At 43.9% G+C, this 22,488-nt stretch overlaps 1 protein-coding gene across 1 annotated transcript in view; it reads right to left on the bottom strand.

Annotated features, from left to right (window-relative positions):
* Nucleotides 1–22,488, bottom strand: part of LEPR (leptin receptor) — a 60,199-nt gene that overhangs the window by 37,343 nt on the left and 368 nt on the right. The window contains exons 2-5 of the mRNA XM_075615895.1: nucleotides 14,361–14,421; nucleotides 8,824–9,153; nucleotides 7,851–7,974; nucleotides 3,015–3,187 (exon numbers count right to left, since the gene is read on the bottom strand). Of these exons, the coding sequence (XP_075472010.1) occupies nucleotides 3,015–3,187; nucleotides 7,851–7,974; nucleotides 8,824–9,153; nucleotides 14,361–14,400 (667 nt within the window). The 5' untranslated portion in view covers nucleotides 14,401–14,421. The remainder of the gene's footprint in view (nucleotides 1–3,014; nucleotides 3,188–7,850; nucleotides 7,975–8,823; nucleotides 9,154–14,360; nucleotides 14,422–22,488) is intronic.

The following is a 22,488-nucleotide window of genomic DNA, read 5'->3' on the forward strand; positions in this document are numbered from 1 at the left end:
CACCATACTCGTCGTCGTGGATCGCTTCACGAAACAAGCACACTTCATCCTGCTCAAGGCTCTTCCTTCTTCTCCAGTTCTGGCGGACATTTTCTCCAAAGAGGTCTTTAGACTCCACGGTATTCCCACATCCATTGTGTCCGACAGGGGTTCTCAATTTATTTCCAAATTCTGGCGCTCCATCTCTAAATCACTCGTATCACCCTCTTCTTCTCCTCTGGCTACCACCCTCACACCAATGGGCAGACTGAGAGGATGAACCAAAATCTTGAACAATATCTAAGATGTTTTGTATCTGAGGCTCTCGATGATTGGACGGATTTACTACCCTGGGCGGAATTCGGACAGACTGTCCGGTGCCAACAGTGAGGAACCCTCAACCAGTCATCCCAGGGAAGTGGAGCCAGAACCAGTGAGTGACGATCCCTTGACCAGCCCTGAAGACGCCCTGAAAATTGCCAGGCGTGACTGTGATTTACTCCGTGAACAATTCACGGGACAGACACTTCTTTGGGGTACACGACTTCTGCCTTGGGCCCTCTGGATCAAAAGAATCTGGATATTCGGTTATACACGGGACGAATTCTCCATTTTCTCTAGCCTGCAGGGCATCTCGGTCCCCCTTTTTCTCCACAGGATCTGCGGACGTGTCTGTTACTTCCACGGTAAGTGAAGAACCGCTTTTCTTTTTCTTCCTTTTTGATTTGGATGACACCGTCCCTTCAGGGATACTGGGGTCTCCATCTTCATTTGAAATTTTAGCAGCGTTACTGGATCCACCCAGCTTTTCTTGCAACTGTAATAGCTGACGGAAATATTCGGTGATCCACTGCTCCCGCTCTGTCTCCTGCTGATCATATTCGTCGTCAAAGGGAGCGGTCTTTTCTGTTCGTGCCGAGTTCAGGCACCCCCACCATTCTTGGGTTGTTTTGTGGGTGTGACTCGGTTCGGGTTCCCCGTTAGAGATGTCTTCCTCTTTATTGGACTGGAAGGGCCACTCTTCAGTGGGGTAGGGTTCATTACAGGAACGCTGCATCTTGTCCTCCATTTTTAGGCTATCGGGTGTAATTTTCTTCCTGACCTCAGGAGGAGCTGTTGCCACTGTTGCCACTGTATTTGCTAGAACCCCAATTGACTAAGAGCAGTTAACCACCACACTGCTGGATTAGAGGCACATTACCTGAACAGGGATAAGTCCCCTGTTACACCAAGAATTTCCATTTTTTGCAAATTATGGTTTCCACCCCGCTCGTCTTCCCATCTCCAGTAGTCATTCAGGGGTACCAGCAGCCGATATGCGGATATCCATCCTTCAACACTCCTGGAGGAGGATTCAATCGGCACTCACTGGTGCTTCCCAGAGGTACAAACTTCAAGCCAATCGACATCGTCAGGAGGCACCTGAATACAAGCCAGGGAGGGAGCAAGGTGTGGCTCTCTGCCAAAAACATCCACCTGAAGACTCCTACCCCGAAACTGTCCCCAAAATTCCTGGGACCCTTCGAGGTTCTCGAGCGCATTAATCCAGTCACTTACCGGTTACAACTTCCTCCGACCATGAGAATTCCCACGGCTTTCCATGTTTCCTTGCTCAAACCCTACATCCAGAGCACTCGCTTCCCGTCCAAAGACCCAAGACCTAAACCCTTCTCCATACAGGGACAACCTGAGTTCGAGGTCCTAGTCATCCTGGATTCTCGTTTTTCCAGAGGTCGGTTACAGTTCCTGATTCATTGGAAGGGGTATGGTCTGGAAGAACGAACCTGGGTTCCTTTGGATCAGATTCATGCTCCAGTGTTGCTTAGACGCTGTCATCTCAAGTTTCCCCACAAGCCTTCGATGGATCGTCCTGAGGCCGATCCTCGAGGGGGGGTATTGTCAGGACTCGGGGCACACGCTGCCCTCGGCTCTGCCCTTCCTTACCTGTACCGCTGGCTGCGGTCTCCTCCGTCCCTGCTTGGCGCCTCAGCCCGCTCCTTCGCGCCCTGCGGCTTGCATGCACGCCACCGACGCCAGACTCGTGGTTGCTCCGCTTACAGGGCGCACGCCGCGCAACTTAATTTATGCACTGCACCGGCCGGGTAACTCCACCCCCGGTCAGCTCCACTCTCAGGCTCAGCTCCTCCCACCATCCTCCGGCAACAAACCAGGCCATTAACCCCTGCCCTATCACAAAGGGCTCCTGGGCGCGCCTCTGCTCTGCCCCTTCCTCCCATTGGCCCTCCTCACTTTATAACTCCCGTGTTTCCTCTCCAACCTCGCTCTGCATAGTTTGTCTGCCTTGTGCTGTTGCTCACTGTGCCTAGCTCTCAGTTTCAGCTTCGTTACCGAATCGGCTTGTCTTCCTTCCCTCTCTGGCTCTACGACCCCGGCTTCCACTCGACCATGCTTACCTCTCGGATCCCTTGAACTCGGCACTTGGACCTCCACTTCCCGGAACTCTGTTATCCTCGACCTCTGGCTTCGGACCTTACTACGGCACCTTCTCTATGCCGGGATCTGGCAAGTACTTTACTTACCCTGGTACCCCTGACCTTGTCCACACAACCAATCCACACTCCGGGCACGCTCTCACTACTGCGGGTGCGTGGTTACTCACTTTCCACCTCAGTATTGGGGGTTTGTCTGGTCTGCGGGCAGAACAGCGTGACAGCTTGATCCGGTGGAATAGTCCTGGACCTCCATGACAACAGTCATAATAATAATATGTAGCATTGCTTTTTTGCTGGGGAGAGGGGGATATTACCATTGGCGATTCACGTTCTGCTATATACACCAGTTTTGCTGTATGTATGTATCTTTACTTATATAGCGCTATCCAGGAATATAGCGCTTTACAATACACGTGACATAATAGTATAACACATAACGGAAATAAGTGCTTCAAACAGAAAAGTAACAATAGGAAAAGGAATACTAGATCAAAAAGACCCACCACATTTTTCTAAGCTTGTTCTGGTTTTGAAAATGGTGATGGCACCCAAAATATTGTCTGTAACACGACTTTCACTTACCTATATATGAAGTTTTGACTGACGTTAAAGGGGACTGGAGATGTGCCATATCATTCACGATTTCTACCCACAGGACATAGGAGTCATTGAGTTTCACAGATGGTACGAAGCACTCACATTTTGCATATCCATAGCATTTGCATCTAGCCGTGCCTCGAAATGATGTATTTGCTCTACAGTTAAACACACAAAATACAAAAAGGCATGAACATGGAAAAATTGCATTATAAGGTAAAACTAAAGCAAAACACTAAAACAGCAGCAAACCTCATAGATAAATGGCTGTATCAGAAGATTTTTTAAGTGCTGTGAAATAGTTAAAGCAGTAATACTACATTCCCCGTTTCCTTTTCTTATTTGTATACGTAATACATGTGACAATGTATAATTCCACATTCTTACCTAAACTGGCAATCGTCTAGTGCTCCTGTTATAAATTTGTACAAAAGTAGATAGGTGAGAGAAAGAACCCAATTTAGCACTCAGGTTCACTCTCTGAAGATAAGTGAATGGTTTAAAACATAATCTTTATTAATAACGGTATATATTAAAAAATGGTTGATAGAACGACGTACTGAAGGTAGGTAGATCCTGAATAAAATAGCCGTGTTGGCTCCGGATCAGACTTATAAGTGTACCAGAGTGTTTTAATAAACTGCTGGTAACATATTAGCACAGAATTCCTGATGTGGACCTGTGTGGTGAGTGAATACTCCAGGTGTGTCCGGGTATGTGCTGAGACTATAAGTCACAACGCTGGTATTTATATCCTAGTAGGTAATAGTATATGTGACTTATAGCAACTAACATACATAAGGAGCAAATAAACTATGTACATCAGTTGTAATAAATTCAATCAGTTAAGCTCCCCTGTGTAGGTCTGTATACCCATATAAGTGTCAGGATGACCTTAGGTAACCCACTGAGTATAATGTCCAGGGGTGTGTTGACCTATAGTAACCTGCGTTATGCTTGTCAGAGGTAGGTATCCTGACTATATAGCCTGGGGGGTCGATGAGGTCCCAGTGAGGGAGACACTAATAATGGGAGACAGACTTATACCATGAGCTTATATCAGAGGGCTAGATACTGGCAAAAACTGAATGATAAACCTCATTGATGCTGTGCAGAGTGACAAACACAGCAAGGCAGCTGCAGTATTGCTGCAAGTGAGGTTCCTCAGGACATAATCATATCGGGGCACTGTCCCTGTATACACTGCTGAACGAGGCTAAGAGTGACCATCGGGGCACTTATATCCTATGTATATCTGCACGAACAGACTGCCGCATCAACTCGCGGTGTTAGTAAATCATGCGGAGGCAGTGACTGATCTGCGCGTGCACGTGTATGGAAGGAGCCGACGCGCGCGTTTCGCGAGAGGCTTTCTCAAGGCGAATGGTAAGTATCACTCAGTGTCCTGAGGAACCTCACTTGCAGCAATACTGCAGCTGCCTTGCTGTGTTTGTCACTCTGCACAGCATCAATGAGGTTTATCATTCAGTTTTTGCCAGTATCTAGCCCTCTGATATAAGCTCATGGTATAAGTCTGTCTCCCATTATTAGTGTCTCCCTCACTGGGACCTCATCGACCCCCCCAGGCTATATAGTCAGGATACCTACCTCTGACAAGCATAACGCAGGTTACTATAGGTCAACACACCCCTGGACATTATACTCAGTGGGTTACCTAAGGTCATCCTGACACTTATATGGGTATACAGACCTACACAGGGGAGCTTAACTGATTGAATTTATTACAACTGATGTACATAGTTTATTTGCTCCTTATGTATGTTAGTTGCTATAAGTCACATATACTATTACCTACTAGGATATAAATACCAGCGTTGTGACTTATAGTCTCAGCACATACCCGGACACACCTGGAGTATTCACTCACCACACAGGTCCACATCAGGAATTCTGTGCTAATATGTTACCAGCAGTTTATTAAAACACTCTGGTACACTTATAAGTCTGATCCGGAGCCAACACGGCTATTTTATTCAGGATCTACCTACCTTCAGTACGTCGTTCTATCAACCATTTTTTAATATATGCCGTTATTAATAAAGATTATGTTTTAAACCATTCACTTATCTTCAGAGAGTGAACCTGAGTGCTAAATTGGGTTCTTTCTCTCACCTATCTACTACTGTATACACCCAAAGCACCGTTCACAATACCATTCATTCATTTGTGGCTGCAGCAGGGGCTCCCCTATTATCCCCATATAAATTTGTACAAAGCCTGATTGTGTGCCTAACATAATGGCCGCCTTTTAGTTTCAAGCAATCCTTCAGTCGGTATAACTCAGCAGCTACAATGTATCCTTATATTACTAAGATAACATTAGCTATTATTACAGTTTGCAGCTCAAACTGCTGGGAATATTGGCAACAAATTATCACAAACAGGAAAGTGTTGCAAATATCTTGCACTGCTGGGGGGGGGGGGTGGGCTAAACCTGCTATAGAAATCACAGGATGCTTTAAAACTTGTTAAATAGGGCATTAACAGTTGAATTAAAAGAACAAATGCAGTATGATGAAATACTACCAAACTGGTTTATTTAAAAAACAAACAAAAAAAAAAAAAAAAAAAAACATAAGATGTCACGTTTTGCTGCAATGACATATATAGTGCATAAAAATCATTCCATCTAAGGTATTTTCTCTCAATGCTCCCAGGCACGGATCCTTTACCTCCCCCTGCACATATGACAGAGAACATTACATTTTAACTTACAGTATGGGTCGTTTTCTTGGAAAAGCACATTTGATATGATCCTGACATGTTTACTACTGTATGAACATCTAGCAGTACAACGCGTAAAGCGAATGCTCAAGGGTTGTCAAATGTAGTGCTCTGTTTGGAATATTTCTCAATCCTTACACAAAAACACAATGTTCCTTTTGGCTGAACTCTTTAACTTTTGTTCTCATGCATTTCACATATTGAAGCAATTCTAGTTATGGCTCACATTTGTGTATATGCAGAAAAAAACAACAACCTAAATTGATTGTTTTCAGACCACTGTGGATTATATTCAAGTTTGAACAGAAAATCTTTTCTAATGAGGGTTTCAGCCGTCTAATGGTAGTTCTACATGAAGAATAAAATACAAGTTAGTAACTGCACTCAAATCTTTTATTGGGGAGACCAGCGGGTTACCCATTACTGGCAGTGAAAATCAGAATAAAAAATGTTACATTAATCAGGATTTGTGTAAAATGCCAGAATTAAGATTTGAGAAATAATGATGCCTCATTTAGTCTTTTAATATTTGACTCCCAATCCCTTCCATGTTTGGGGTTTTCACACATTGGTAAGAATACTTATTTCCTAATTACAAAGCTAAAACCCCAAATAGTATTGGACTCTGCTCCAATATATTACTACGGACTATGGTAAACACCAGGGGTTTCCTACTTTTATTTGGTTACAGAACCCTATGTGAAATTCTGAGGAACCTCAACCCTCTCTAATAGCGTGTCTGAGATCAGATGCATTGTAAGGAACCCCAACCCTCTCTAATATCGCATCTGAGATCAGATGCATTGTAAGGAACCCCAACTCTCTCTAATAGCGCGTCTGAGATCAGATGCATTGTAAGGAACCCCAACCCTCTCTAATATCGCATCTGAGATCAGATGCATTGTAAGGAACCCCAACCCTCTCTAATAGCACGTCTGAGATCAGATGCATTGTAAGGAACCCCAACCCTCTCTAATAGCGCGTCTGAGATCAGATGCATTGTAAGGAAACCCAACCCTCTCTAATAGCACGTCTGAGATCAGATGCATTGTAAGGAACCCCAACCCTCTCTAATAGCGCGTCTGAGATCAGATGCATTGTAAATTCTTCTGTATTTAGTAACATTTTTAAACGACATTTTCTTTGATTGAGCCACCTGCCCTGAAGCAGGGATATCCTTAAAACCTTAACGGTTGGTGGCCCTTGAGGACTGAAGTTCGCCACCCCTGCGGTAGATCATCGGTTAAGATGCATATATCTGTCTGGGAAGCTCTACCTACAGTCTACATATTCAAGATGACTTATTCCAGTCCTTGGGTACTTCAGCTTTATTCTAACTAAGGCTACGGCCCCAGTCTTACCTGCTACACGCGCGCCTGGTGGCGCGTGCACAGTTGAAAGCCACGTTGTGCGGTCTGTAGGGGAGTGATAGGATGCGTGGGGGGCGGGACCATATCGGGGCATATCTGCCCTTCCATTGGCTGGGCGCCGACACGTGATCTCGTCATGGCACGGGAGGACAAAATTCTTGTCTTCCCTGCCAGCGTAAGCGTCATCGCGCTTTGTGCGCCCACACACACACAGCCACTGGGGCCTGCCTCATAGAGGGCTGTGCTGTGGTGTATGGCATGCACCGCAGCCTACACTGGGGACTCAGCCTTAGGTTGGTCCTCTTTCTAACTATAATCCAATTTAAAAACCCCGTATTCAGGGCTGGAAAGAGCATGGCTTGATCAGCTATGCGTTACGTAGTATAATTATGGAGCAGTGCAATAAACACATTTTAAAAGCGGGATACATTTGTGAACACTTGATTGTAATCAGATACCATGTGTAATTTTGCCTTATAGTAGTTTGCTGACAAGTCTTCTACTGCGCCAGCTGTTTTGGATACAGCTGTGCTCACAATACATGCATAATGTAAGCACACTGCTTGAAAGTGGCAGATCTGTAGGAGCGTTTTATACTGTAGAAGGTTTCTAGCCCTCTTTAGGGTGCAGTTTCAGGATCCCAGTGAGCATTCTACTTAATTCATAGTAGGTTCCTGTATTTATTTAGCAGAAAATGTGCACTTACATTGCGTAGTAGAGGCTAACTATGTACTCATTATTTATGTGAGTCCTCTCAGATAATAATTTGATGTCACAAGGTAGCTGGCCGGCGCTCCCTTCAATCCAGCAGGGTATTTTCCAGGTAAAATCTGAAAAAGAAGCCCAATGTTGCAAGGAACTTAACATATACATCTCAATGGCCTGTGGAATCCTATTCCTCTATCTCAGGGAGTGGCCAACTCCAGGCCTCACGGGCCACTAACAGGTCAGGTGTTCAGGATATTCCTGCTTCAGCACAGGTGGCTCAAGCAGTGGCTCAGTCATAGACTAGGATATCCAGAAAGCCTGACCTGTTTGGTGGTCCTTGAGGACTGGAGTTGCCCACCCATGCTCTCTCACATTACCTCTGCATCTCGGGTTTTTTCTGGTCTAAGTAACTGCTTCATTTTGCTAAAGACTCGTAAGACGTCCTATTGATTGATTAGCTCACCTCACAGGCAATGTATTCTCATCTCTTACCAAAATACAGTTGGACTGCTAAAACACACATCTCAAAATGTGAAGTATTGTTTTAGCACTTCTTAGATGTATAGCAGTGATCAGCTTTAAAAAGTACACATAAGAACATTTCATCCTATTGATATTGTGATGGGGCAAGCATAAATCTACCAGCAATTGCATCATGGTAAGGGTTTACTCTACCTTTGTTTCAGCTTAAATATCATTATCAAACACTTAGGGCAGGGATTCTCAACTCCAATCCTCAAGACCCACCCAACAGGTCAGGTTTTTAGGATATCCCTACTTCAGCACAGGTGGCTCAATCAGTCCCAGCTTCAACACAGGTGGCTCAGTCTTTGACTGGGCCACCTGTGCTGAAGCAGGGATATCCTGAAAACCTGACCTGTTGGGGGGAGGCGGGGTTTGAGGACTGGAGATGAGCCCCCCTGACTTATGATCGGTTTTACCGAGATTCAATTGCAAAACAAAATACTCGCCTACTAGTTGAAAATCGGAGGCAAGGACCGATAAAACAGTCTTCTGTAATTCCACATATCCATCCTCACTGGAGCAGTTTCTATTGATATCATCCCAAAGGCAACAAGAGAGACGATCTCCGTCTCCCAATTCTGCTGAATAGGTACATCTGAAATTCCACTTGGGGCCCAGAAAATCATAATCCTCATTGAAATCTGCCATGTTTTGTAAAATTCCAGCCGCTGATGGATAATTAGAGGACTTATTTGGCAGCATGCACGACAGAAAGAGATCCGCTGGAGGAATCCCATGTGCCTCGGAAGAATACGTTGCTGTTATTTGAATAAATTCTAAAATACAAAGCAGAGCATTTAACAAATTGGAAGATAACGTCTGAAAGACCTAGTAATGTACTATATAGTCTATCAAATCAAGAAGTGCACATACATGTTAAATCTTTGGGGAAGGTTATGACACTCACTCTTCAAGATATAAAATGAGACTTGTGTCACTACACAGATTTGCCTTCTTTCGTTTGTACATCCTATATATACACTTTATGCTACGTGGTTTTTTTTTTAATTTGCTGCAATGTTGTCACTTTAAATATGATGCAATCAGGCTTATTAAGTAGAAATTGTGCCCCTGTGCACACTGTGGAGACATAGGAAGTTGTAATTTTTGATTGACCCAACATATATTTATTTCACCTGATCCATTGTCCCAATGACAGTATTAACCAGTATTGTATCTACAAATGATGAGTAGCACTTGTTAGAATGACAAAAGAACATCTAACATGGCTGTTGGGCAATGCAGAGATTTGCCTCTGTGATCACATGATTCTTATTGTTAAGTTAGACTCCATACACAGTACAGCACAGACAAATAACTCTTGAGTGCATTTGTATGTCTTCAATGGATCCATCAGACCCACATCACCCTATTGTCATGTCAAAGACAATGGTTGAGCTGCAGACATGGGTTCTGGGTAATGCATGCATTTGCAAGCACTCATTTATGTCCTTTTGTTTCTCTACTTGTACAATTTTATACAGGAGGAATTTAATCACTTTTCTTCTTTTTCTTTTTTTTTACCCACAATAATGTTATTTTGTCTGGTTTGCAACCCCTAGCAGTTTCAATGTGCAATCCTGTCCCCAAAACAACTCTGAGATAAACACATCAGAGGGACCAGGCAAGTTTAGGAGGTGTCTTTGGGAAGTTGGAGGGTACAATGCCAGCAGTCAGGTCATATTTATATTTGTAACTGTTCACAATGAAGGCAAAAAAATAATAGAGAAATATCCATGTTTAAAAAGGATTTGAAGCTAAAAATTGATACAAAGTGTGCACATTTCTGTGCCATAATATTTGTCTGTGGTATAATCACTATACAGGTATGACATGTAAAATGGGGTGAATTAAGCAGTTTTGAGTGACATAGAAGTATGCTGATGAGTGTCTCATCCTTGCTACTGCTCGGTTAGAAATATCCTGTATTTTCCTTCTCCGAGATGTGTTGGCAGGGTCGTGTGCCTCGCTTGAAATGTTATGTTCGTGTTTGCTTGTATACAAATATTCCTATTTAACTGAAATGTGAATGTATGTCCTTCCCTTCTCTTTCCTGTAGCCAAAACCCCTCAAACTATTTTCAAAATAAAAAGTAAAAAAAAAAAAAAAAAAATCAATATTATAATTCAAGCCATTCCAAGCACACGGATCCAGTTTTAAGAACCGCGTACAAACATTGGCAGTGCTCAAAGGATGTGGCCGTTTAGAAAACCTGTCCTTTTTATGGGCCTGATGGGCCAGCTTCGGTAACAGCTGTACTGCACACGTGCAAGAGGAATGCCTCATCTTTCAGGGCCTGCCTGTGCGAAAAGAAATTGTGGCGGGTACAATACTGATCACAAAAGGGTCCACCGTAATGAAAAAGGGACAATAAGCTGTACGCAGGGTGGAGGAGTGGAAATAAAAGGCTACATCTGGGAAAAATAATTGCTAACAACAAAGCATCTTGTTCCTCAGATTATCCACCCACTCTTACCTACCCGCTGACGTTTCCTGTGTTTCAGTTACTGGTTTCATTTCCGTATCATTATTTACGGTAGTAATCATTTCATTAGACACCTCTAATCCATTCTGTGTATTTTAATGTGTTACCTCCTGCACTAAAGCGCTCCCCAAAATGGGACACCAGTTATAATGTAAGAAGACTGGTAACCTTCTAACAGTACAAGCAAGTGCTCCGTGGGCTTAAAGCAGGGGTTCCCAACTCCAGTCCCCCAAATAGGTCAGGTTTTAAGGATATCCCTGCATCAGCACAGGTGGCTCAATTGGTGGCTCAGTTGAAGTGCCTGCTTCAGCACAGGTGGCTCAATCAGTCTACGACTGAGCCACCTGTGCTGAAGCAGGGATATCCTGAAAACCTGACCTGTTGGGGGCGTGGGGGAATCTAGAGGATTGGAGTTGAGAGCCCCTGGCTTAAAGCATATAACATTCTACGTAAATGAGCCATATCGGATAATTATTCGCAAATAAAGGCACGTGTCCAATACGCATTATTATTAAGGTTGTATAATAGTTCCAGAAAGGATGTTTTGGCAAATAAACAAATACTATATTTCATACGTGGCTGACAACTGCACCTACAGTACCACACCGCTGTCTGCATATAGAAAGTGTGTGAGTAAGGTCGAGTTCAGGTGCAGGCGCACACGCCGGAGCGCGCTCGTCAGCCAAGCGATCTGTGGCCTACAGATCCTCGCGATGGGGAGGCGTGTCGGAGGCGTGTCGGATGACATCACGGAGCTGGCTCGCCCTCATTGGGCGAACCACTCACGTGACCCGGCCGTCGCGAGACAAAATCAAAACATTTTGTCTCGCGAAAAAGCAGCCGTGCTGTCGCTCACGTGCGCTCTCGCACTATGGACGTTTGCATAGACGAATGTGTTTGATCACGCGTGATAAGTATATGCGCGGCCTAACATAATGGCTGCTTCAGTCAATGTAACTCAGTAATACAGTATATGGATATATTGTAGCTGCTAAGGTAACATTATCTTTTCTTACAGTTTGCAGCTTAAAGTGCTGGGAATGTTGGCAACAAATGATCACAAACAGGAAAGTGTTGCAAATATCTTGCACTGCTGGGGAGGTGGGCTAAAGCCTGCTATAGAAATCACAGGGTGCTTTCAAACTCATTAAACATGTATTACCTAATACTACAGAACTGATTTATTTAAAAGAAACAAAACAACACGTGAGCTTTCACATGTTTTGCTGCTTTAATAAGGGAATTATAGAGGTACTCTCCTGGCACAAAAAAATCACACATGCCTGCACGTGAAAAATATTTACTATTGAAATCTCCCAGGTACAAAACTAGAGCAAAATCAGTGCAAACCCCCCCTCCGGATAAACAGAACATTTATCAGGAAGAAGAAACCCAATTGGAGCTATTTGAGTTTTCCTTCTGGTACAGTTCTACAGCCAAGAGACTGTAGTAAACAATCCCCCCCCCCCCTCCCCCAGTGTTATCCAAATGAAGGCAAACTTGGAAAATAATATACTTGCAATGGCTCGGGATGCACAGCAAGGAATCAACATGTATCCTAAACTTCAATTCACTATTCTCATCTCACACACACGGGTATCCAAAAAAGAATGTTTACAATGGAACATTTACTTAAAAAATCTTCACTAATAGCAATTTTCAGACATAACAATTGTGTTAGCATGCACAAGGAATGCTGTGAGCGTATAGTATCAGTTCAGTTTATATCAATGGTATAGCACAGGGGTGGGCAACTCCAGTCCTCAAGGGCTACCAACAGGTCAGGTTTCCAGGATATCCCTGCTTCAGCACAGGTGGCTCAATCAGTCCCAGCTTCAGCACAGGTGGCTCAGTCTGAGCCACTGATTGAGCCAACTGTGCTGAAGCAGGGATATCCTGAAAAGCTGACCTGTTGGTGGCTCTGGAGTTGCCTACCACTGGTATAGCAGCAAGAAGTTTGCGTTTGCAGCGTTGAAAACTCCATTAGTAAGAGCACCATTCTTTTCTCTTACTGTATGTTTGTCCAGTAGTATACACTGTCACATCTCACAAGGAATCTAACACCAGGAACTCTGGGAAAATGAATAAATCCTGCAAACGGCATGACTCATATGTTAATACTATGGATCGGTAACACGCATTGATTTATGGCTCACACTAGGTGGAGGAAGATACAACATCCCTTGCAAACGGTCATACACCTGGCAAAGTGTTGCTAATGGTTCACCTGGGGCCCCTTGCCTCGCTTTGCTAATGAGGCGCTTGATAAATCTGACTGCAATAGCCTTTTGAAATAGATCCACACAATTAAAATGATCCCTGGAAAGTTGTCTGTCCGAGCACAATATATGTTATCGCGTCTTTTCTGTGTCTCCAGGCGCGTCCTGCGTTCTGACAGATCCATCCTATTAGGCATGTCAGAGAGAACGGGGATACAGCTGGCTGAGCAAAATATCAATCCACAGTAATGCCGGAAAAAGCTCTCGAAGTGCTGTGTGCTCGGCAGAGGGAACGCAGCACATTGCTGCTATGTCACGACTCTCTACTAATAGGCTGGACGGAGTAGTCACTCCAGAAGCAAGATAATGGAAGGTTGAGTGAATAATACATGTAATTAGCCGGGACTTTGCAGCATGAAACATACGACACGAGCCTTGGAAACTGATTTAAGTGCAAGGGAAATGTGGAGCGTGATGTAAGACTTGTTTGTACACAAAAGAATTTGGAGTGAAATAGGATGGATATTCTAGTTAGGAGGTGGCCAACTCCACTTCTCAAGGGCCAGCAACGGGCCAAGTATTAGGGATATCCCTGCTTCAGCACAGGTGGCTCAATCAGTGGCTCAGTCAACAACTGATCCACTGAGTGAGCCACCTGCGCTGAAGCAGGGATTTCCTGAAAACCTGACCTGTTGGTGGTTCTTGAGGACTGGAGTTGGCCACCCCTGCTGTAGTTTCTTATACTGGGGAGGGGGGGAGGGGGGGTCACTGGCTGTGGAATAACCCATTTCCTACCATAGATGTCCGTGTCTCATCTGCCCACGAAGAGATCAGTCATTACTTTGGTTATTTCTATTTATTAATATGCTTTGGCTGGAGTTAGTGTGAGGTTATTTGCTCAAATTAACCTCTCCACTGCCAGACATGCTTTCAAAGCATTGTGGAGCAATGAAGGGGATTTACTGACATGTCGGGGCCACTGTGGCCAGGGTTACCCCTTTAAAGAAGAAGCAGAAATCCTTCCAGACTTAAAGAGTTTAAACATCATGTAGTGCAGGGGGCTCAACTCCAGTCCTCAAGACCCACCAAGAGGTCAAGTTTTAAGGATGTCCCTGCTTCAGCACAGGTGGCTCAATCAGTGGCTCAGTCTTTGATTGAGCCACCTTTGCTGAAGCTGGGATATCCTTAAAATCTGACGTGTTGGGGGGGGGGGGTCTTGCGGACTGGAGTTGAGCCCCCTGATGTAGCGTACGATGACGATGGGATGTGCAGGACTTACCCCAGTGTAGAAAAGCTGCCAAAATCTTATGCCAAAACATATCTTGTTTGAAACAATGTATCTGCAAAATAACAAAGCACTAATTAGAATCTTTTATACACAACTCAACATTGTTGTAAAATACTCTTAATCATCCTTCCACAGAAAGTGATTACAGTATTCTCATTTCGCATGGCAGGAATTCATTTAACACTACATGCTGTCAGAAGTGCCATTGGTATAAAACACATAAAAGCTACTATGATCCATTCAGCAGAAGGGCGAGCAATGCATTGTGCTGCAGCAAAAGTGTTACAACATATTCATACTTTACTTATTACATCATTATGTAGATCTGTTTTTCCATAATGGTCTGTGAGGCCAAATAATAGTTCCATGCTGAGGGCAGACCGGGAAATCCTTCATTCGCACTGAGAGAGCCTTAAAGCTGCAGAACAAGTCATTTCCTACATGTCTGGGTTCTTTTGTTTTTTTATAAATCAGTTCTGTACTATGAGAAAATACTTGTAACATTAAAAAAAACAACAACTCTGAATTACATTTTTAATGTATTATCATGTAACAAGCTTTTTTGTTTCTATAGCAACCATTTACAAAGTCACCCTGACTGCAGAATCCTCCTCTGCAGTCATTTTGTGAACCCCCCCGAGCCGAATCTTCGCTGATCGATCACAGGAGAACGGATCGATCGGCATCTTAGCTAATTACTTATCATTGTGTGGATTGTATTGACGCACATATTTAAGGAGAAAAAAAAAAAAAACCGGCAGCTTGGACTGCTGCTTTAAAGGGATTACCCAGGCTTTGTACCAACAATGAGTATGCATGCTCAGACTCTGTACAAATGGGTGGAAGTTTATTATAAAGACCTGTAATACGGTAATTTATATAACGCAAACACAAAATATATGTAGCGCACTTTCCCCCACCCCCTGGGAGATATAGCGGCTATGGTGTATGTGGCGCGTTACCTACGGCTGATAGGAGGCCTGAAGCTCCACTACTGGGAGCCTGGGGTGTACCTGATCCGGTTGACGACAGCGCCTCCACCTGCGCGGGATCCTAACAATGTGGAAAAACCCCGTGCAGGACAATATAATAAACACACACCAGTAGAATATCACAGGTTTTACTGAACAGGATATAATACTACTAACACTACATAAACTCTCAGGCCTCACAGGGCTGTAACCCCTCACCGTGCTTCCACAACACCGTGTCCACACCCCTGCGAGGTTTGTCCCCTTGTACTGAGGTGCCCCTGGGCACCCAACCACCCTGGTGTCCACAGAGTCAAACACCCACCCAAGTGTGTGAGACAGCGCTGCCCCACTAGCCGGTGTATTGTTGGTGCACTTGATGAGGTGAGGTACCTGCCGGGTGTGTCCACACCCGAGCGACAGATGAAGAAGATGGGATCCACGGATCCAGCGATGGTATCCGCGGAGCCTCCGCCTCTACGTTGGGTGGGTCCCGCGTGGATTGTACCACCTTTAACAGTCTTGCAATGGTAGCAGGTGTCTAGTCCCAGATAACCTGAGGCCAGGCTTCAGCTGCGTCCCTCACTCTAATGCTACAGGGCAGTGTCCCTATCTCATGGGCCTGTCCCTGCAGCAACCACAAGCTGAGGGGAGTCAGGGCCTAAGGGGGTCTCTGGCCTAGTGCAGGGCTCACAGACACCCTGCACACACACCCTACCCTCTTTTTGTCCCAGCTCTGACTGACTGGCGTGTCTTTTCCTGCAAAATTTATCTAATTCTGCCCAGGGGGAAAGCTGTAGCCCTATTGGCTGGTTTGCGCCATGTGACTATCAGCCCTGCTGCATTCTGGAGGCTGTAGTCCCCGCGGAACCCTCTCTGGCTAATGGCCACCCTGCAGCTCTCTCTGCGCATGTGTGACTCCCTTCCTATTGGCCACCGCACCAGGGAGCTATCTGCGCATGCGCAACTCACTGCGCATGTTCGATCATACTCATACAGTGCCCTGCAGAGGGAGCTGCCGGGGACCAACGGCGACGCAGTCGCCCGCCATAACTGCTCGCAACCCTCCCCACACTACCGGTGATGCTGGGTACACGCACCCCTCTGCAACTGATCGGGAGGTGCAGGTACCGATAGAAGCCCAGGGGGGGAACCTATGCCACATATAGAATAGTGACTTGAATAAAAATGAATCAACCTCATGCTTTACTGCTACATCTGAATGACACTAAAGTTACACTTGGGAGGGATTTGATTTTGTTTGGTTGCTCCCTTCTGTGTGATGTCACTGTGTGATGTCACTGTGAGTAGCAAGCGCGTGTACAGCCAGCGTCCCCGCCCCCCCCCCCCTTATCTTAATAGGCCTCTGATAAGAACAGGGTGGGATAAGGGGAAAGAAAACACTTTATTGACAAACACTTCCCTATTCCCTTAGAAATGCAACTGTCCGACTGATTGGCATTGATTCTTTAAAGACCCCTTATCAGATTATAGAAAGACTGCAGGGGATTGGCTGACAACTTGAACACGGGAAAAGCACTCACAGCTCACCGGGTAATGGCAAAAAGAAATAATAACATGATTAAAAACAAGAGACATACTGGGGACAAAACAAAGGAGTTCTCCTCCCACGCGTTTCATGCTTTCAGCGCTTTCTCAATTAGTATGTTGAAGAGGGTACATGGAGCAGACTTCCAGCGATCGCGACCAAGCATCGCCCCGTCGCTCCTACTATAAGCGCACGCGACGGATTCAATGCATTTGTTTTGATGCGACGTCGCGTCGCTGTCGACGGCACTATAAGCGCGGCCTAATACGGACCCATATAAACTTCCGCCTGCTGCATTACACAGCTTTTCAGCACAGCCTGGGCTAACGAAGTGCAGAGCCAGTAACCCTAATCACAGACAGCGCTCACTCCCCCCTCTCCTGTGACTGCGCGTCAAATGAAGCCACAGGTCACGTGAGCCCACACCGCCATTTGACGCGCATTACCATGTCGACGCGTCACGTCACATGACCCAGCGGCGTCATTTGATGCCGCGTTGTTATGGTGACATGCACAGATGCCGGCTGAATCCCGGTAATTTTGAGGTTGCAGAGGCCTCACGCGGTCCCCCTGCATTTAATTTAAATGCCTCGGGGAAGAGCGAGGGGCCTCTGCAACCGCCACGCCCCCCCCAAAAAAAATCCAGCGCCCCGCAGTTTGCGCACCCCTGGTCTAATTCATATGTAGGAAACACGACTTGCTCCCTTGGTCCCACATTTAAAAAAAGCTAAATCAATTGGAACAATAAAAAAAAAAACGAATTTAGACTTAGTGATATGATATCCCTTCTAGTCCGGTATTATTATGAAACTCCATGAGCAGAAGATATCATTTAAAAGCTAAATCTAATTTGCAATGTAGCTGTCGCAAAAAACTAGATTAGTGCCTGTTCTTGTAAACAGTTACTGATGCAATTATTTGAAGTATTCCACATCCTAGCATGCTTAGAGAAGCTGTGTTCTTTTCCAGCCTTGCTGCAATATGTTCAGATTGCAACTGGGGCTTTTTAAGAATTCCACTCACTAGTTTTGACCTGAGGTTCGCTGATTTTAAAGCATGAAATGGCTCAGTGGACAATTTCATTAGTAACTTCCGCTAGAAACTTCCCCTGCGTGAACGCGCGTGCACGTGCCACACACTTAGGTGTGTGTGTGTGTGTGTGTGTGTGTGTGTGTGTGTATAGATTGTGTGAGTTAATAATTTATTAAATAATATTTTTAAATTTAAAAAAAAGACATGTGGTGTGAATAAAAATTATTTTTATTGTGCAACGTTGAACACAATACATACACACACACTGTATACACACATACATTACAGCGGCGGTAGCAGCGCGAATACATACTTTTCTGAATCTTCCCCCCTGTCGGCCGGCTCCACGCTCACTGCCGTGCGTGCGCAGCAAGCGCAGCTAGCGCACCCACTATATTACGGGCCTTAGGCTTTGATATTAACCCAGTTTAAAGGCCTCGGCTGGATTAATATTCCCATAGATCAGTGATTCCCAAAAGGGAGTTTGTGAACCCATTGGGGTTTGTGAGGTGTCTCCGAGGGGATTGGGGGGAAAAAATGTATGTAATAGATCCCACAGTATCGTGGGTTTCTGAGCCCGTGGGGGAACTGCGCATTTAGCATGAGTGGCAAAGCTGTCAATTACAACAGGAGACTAAAAACTCAATTCCCATAATGGTTTGCATCCACAGCAGCAAGGCATTGTGGGGCGTGACTTTGGAAGCTCCCACAGTGATTGACAGCTACACCACCAATGCTGTCTGCACACACGGAGGTGCAGTTTGGGGTCATGTTTCCCTCCCCCCCCACCAGCTCAGGACACCATACTGCCTGAGAACAGCTACATGAACAAGCTCCTCACCCCTACCACATGCAGCACTTATCACCTGAGATCTGACTCCAAAAGACTATTCATGGTCCCAAGGCTCAACAAAGTATCCGGACGTTCCTCCTTCTCCTTCCGTGCACCCCAAAACTGGAACAACCTACCAGAGACTCTCACATCCACCACCAGTTTAAGTTCTTTCAAATCTAAGGCTGTCTCACATTGTAATCTGGTCTGTAACTGTTTCATACGCCCATAATATATATTTTCTTTAACTGTGCACGCAATGTCTTGTATATAATGTATACCCTGCTCATTTATGTAACTGTACTTGTAACCATGTATTATTTGTTTTACTCTGTGCCCAGGACATACTTGAAAACGAGAGGTAACTCTCAATGTATTACTTCCTGGTAAAATATTTTATAAATAAACATTTTTGTTAGAAATAAGATTTATTAATAAGGAGTTTGAGAAACAAATATTTTTTTAGCAGGGGGGGTGCATAATGTAAAAAAAAGTTGGGAACCATTTCCATGGAGACCCGCCGTATGGCCCTAGAAACTACTTGTATGAACTCTTGTTTTTGAACGATATCACTTAAATGCACTGATTGCCATATTTAAAAAAGTTTTAAAAAAATGAATTGGTGATTCCGGTATAAATCCTCCCCCCCCCCCCCCCCCCAGCGCTATGCATCATGCTGCTGTGATGCACATGGCATGTGACTCTGTGTTCTTCAAAGGGCAATTAGCTATCAGCTATCACGTTTACTTAAAAAGCTTTATAATACTGAACCTGAACAAATCCAGGATAACTGCTCCTTAGCAACTTAGCGTATTTATAGAGAATAGAAAGTTAATTACCATATGTGTGTGATGTCCTCTGAAAAGCAAGATGATGAGGGTATGGCTCATTCTATAGTAGCCTTCTGTACACTAAGATTTATTTTTATTTATGTTTGCAGGTTTTTTTAGGAGAACCTAAATAAATATAGAATAATGTGTATTTTTCATTTTATGACAAGTATTCTTAAAAAACAATTATTCCTTTATTATATTTTATAATAGCTGTACTATGAAAATATTATGTTAATGTACATAATTAAACATCCGCGCTGCGTCCAAAAAATAATAGTTGGTACATAGCAACTTTGGCACTTTTAATTCTGCGCCAAAAATATAAACAGCGTTTTTAGGATTTATGCTAGGCTCCACTTGGTACATGCGATTTACATCTGTGCATGACGGGTATCACACTATTTGCGTCAATAAACCGGACTAAAAAAACATTTTTGCTGCTTGATGTGCACACTAGGAAAACAAATGTAGTACATATAGTTGATGCACAAATGCAATGTATTTCCTAATTTTCGTGCACCAATTTAGCGCCAAAAGTTCAATTTGCGACACTTATACATGGGCACTTTTGTCTTTAGAGAGAGTCTCACAGGTGCAAAACAAGATTTTAAAAAATGCCCCTCCCCCGGGACACAGGGGAGCATGCGCACATCCTTGAAGAAGCGAGAGAACTTGCGAAATGCGTTGGATTGGCTAGTTCCAGATGCACCCACAGGGGGGGAAATCATCCGGTCAGACACTGACGCCGCTGACACTGCTCTGCCCGGGAATACTGAGTGTAGGAGAAATGCAGTCATCATAGCTCCCCATAACCAGACAAGAAGGGGGGACAGCCGTACAGGATCAGCGATTACTGAGTTTTACTTCAAACTTGAGTCAGATGATTTGTTTACATCTTTGTTGAATAAATATCTTTTATAGCACCTTTGCAGACTTTCTTCGCAGTATCCCAGGCATTTGATATATAGCCCCCATTTTTTAAACTCCCTTTAACATGCAAAAGAATAGCCCTAGATGTATCAAAGGACACACTCCAATTGCTTTCAACGTGATTACTTTAATTCGATAAATATGATACTTTGCCTAGGTTATTGCAGCCAGGAGATTACAGTAATTAGACTCCCAGTTTAGTATATAGATTAGCTATTACTAATTATCATCATCTTTTATTTGTATGGCACCAGCATATTCCACAGTGTAGTACAATGTGGGAGAGTTGACTACAATTTTGCTTAAAGAGCCACTTTTGGGATGATTAAAGGATGTCTTCTGTCTGCCCCCTTTGTATGTAAAGCCCTCTCCCGCCTAAAAACGTTCTAACACTGCCCCACGCCTCTGGAATGCCCTTCTCCTCATTATCTGACTGGAACCCGCTCGATTCCACCTTTTAAGACCCACCTTAACACACTCCTCTTTAATGAAACATATGGGTAGCTGCGTGGCTGATACAATACACCTCATACATCGACCGTGGCCCCTTCCTGGCGCACTTACCAGAACGCCCTCCTACTGTCTCTGTACATTCATCATACTTACCACTTAGATTGTAAGCTCTTCAGGGCAGGGACTTATTTTTCCTAATGTTACTTGTATGTTACATAGTTGCATAGATACATAGTTACATAGTAGATGAGGTTGAAAAAAGACATACATTCATCAAGTTCAACCTATGCTAAATTTAGATACTTAGCCTATAATTGTATTTACAGTATATTCATCCAGAGGAAAGCAAACACAAACCCCAGTGAAATATCATCTAATGATCTCATAAGGGGGGAAATAATTTTTTTCCTGTCTGCAAATATTGGCAATCAGATTTCTCACTGGATCAGCATCCCATGTTTCCTTATTAGTTATATCCCTGTATACCTTCCCTTTCTAAAAAAGATGTCCAACCTTTTGTTGAAGATATCTATTGTATCTCCCATCACAGTCTCCATGGGTAATATATTCCACATTGTAACTGCCCTTACTTATGTCTCAAGCGCTTATTCTCATTATGTGTTATACTATCATGTCCAGTGTATCACTGCTGTGAGGCGCATTGTACATGGATGGTGCTATATAAATAAAGATATACATACAGTACATACAACACAAATAGAAATGATTCATGTTCCTTAAACAAAAGTTGCCACTATCTGCAAAAAGTCTAGTTATATTCATGACCACCAACACAGTTGCTACATGTCTCCTTGTATGTAATATACACAAAATACAATACATCGTTTCACGTAATCGGATTCAAATATTGACCTGAACTGAAATAATTAAATGTCACTAATATATTGCGGACAGAGAAGAAATGCAAACGTCTGTTCTGTTAAAGTCTCACCCCCACAATGAAAATGGCTAGCCACAAATGCAAAATGCTTCAGGCAATACATGGTATAATTAAAGTAGTGCTAATTCTCACAGTACTATATTGCAATAACTGTTGTTCCCTGTATGTCATTCATTCCCAGTCTATTCTGTAGAATGATACATTGTAGATGGCAGTACTTTTTCTTGGAAAAACATGAGTGTTTATCATAGCTGGTGCTGTGTATTAAACCTGTAAAATGTAAATGCAAGTCCTTGTTTTCCCTCTAAAGCTATAATGCCCAAGCTGGAAGTCGTTGGGTGTGTTGGTTATCCTGAGTAATTGCAACAGGTGCATTACTGAGACTGTGTAATCTCTGCCATCAACACTGATATAATTTAATTCATCTCTGAGCAATGGGCACAGTAGGTGGCTTCTTGTTCTGAAGCCAGATTAGAGTCATTGTCGCCAAAATCTCCCACAAATGGCATGCATGACTAACTGCTGATAATGGGAATCAGTACAAAGCATCCAATATAAACTAAGATCCTGAAGCAGCTTGTCAGTGTAAAGTTCAGCATGTTGGTGCTCAATAATGAA

Source organism: Ascaphus truei, chromosome 10 (assembly GCF_040206685.1).
Source record: "Ascaphus truei isolate aAscTru1 chromosome 10, aAscTru1.hap1, whole genome shotgun sequence".
Classification (NCBI taxonomy): Eukaryota; Metazoa; Chordata; class Amphibia; order Anura; family Ascaphidae; genus Ascaphus; species Ascaphus truei.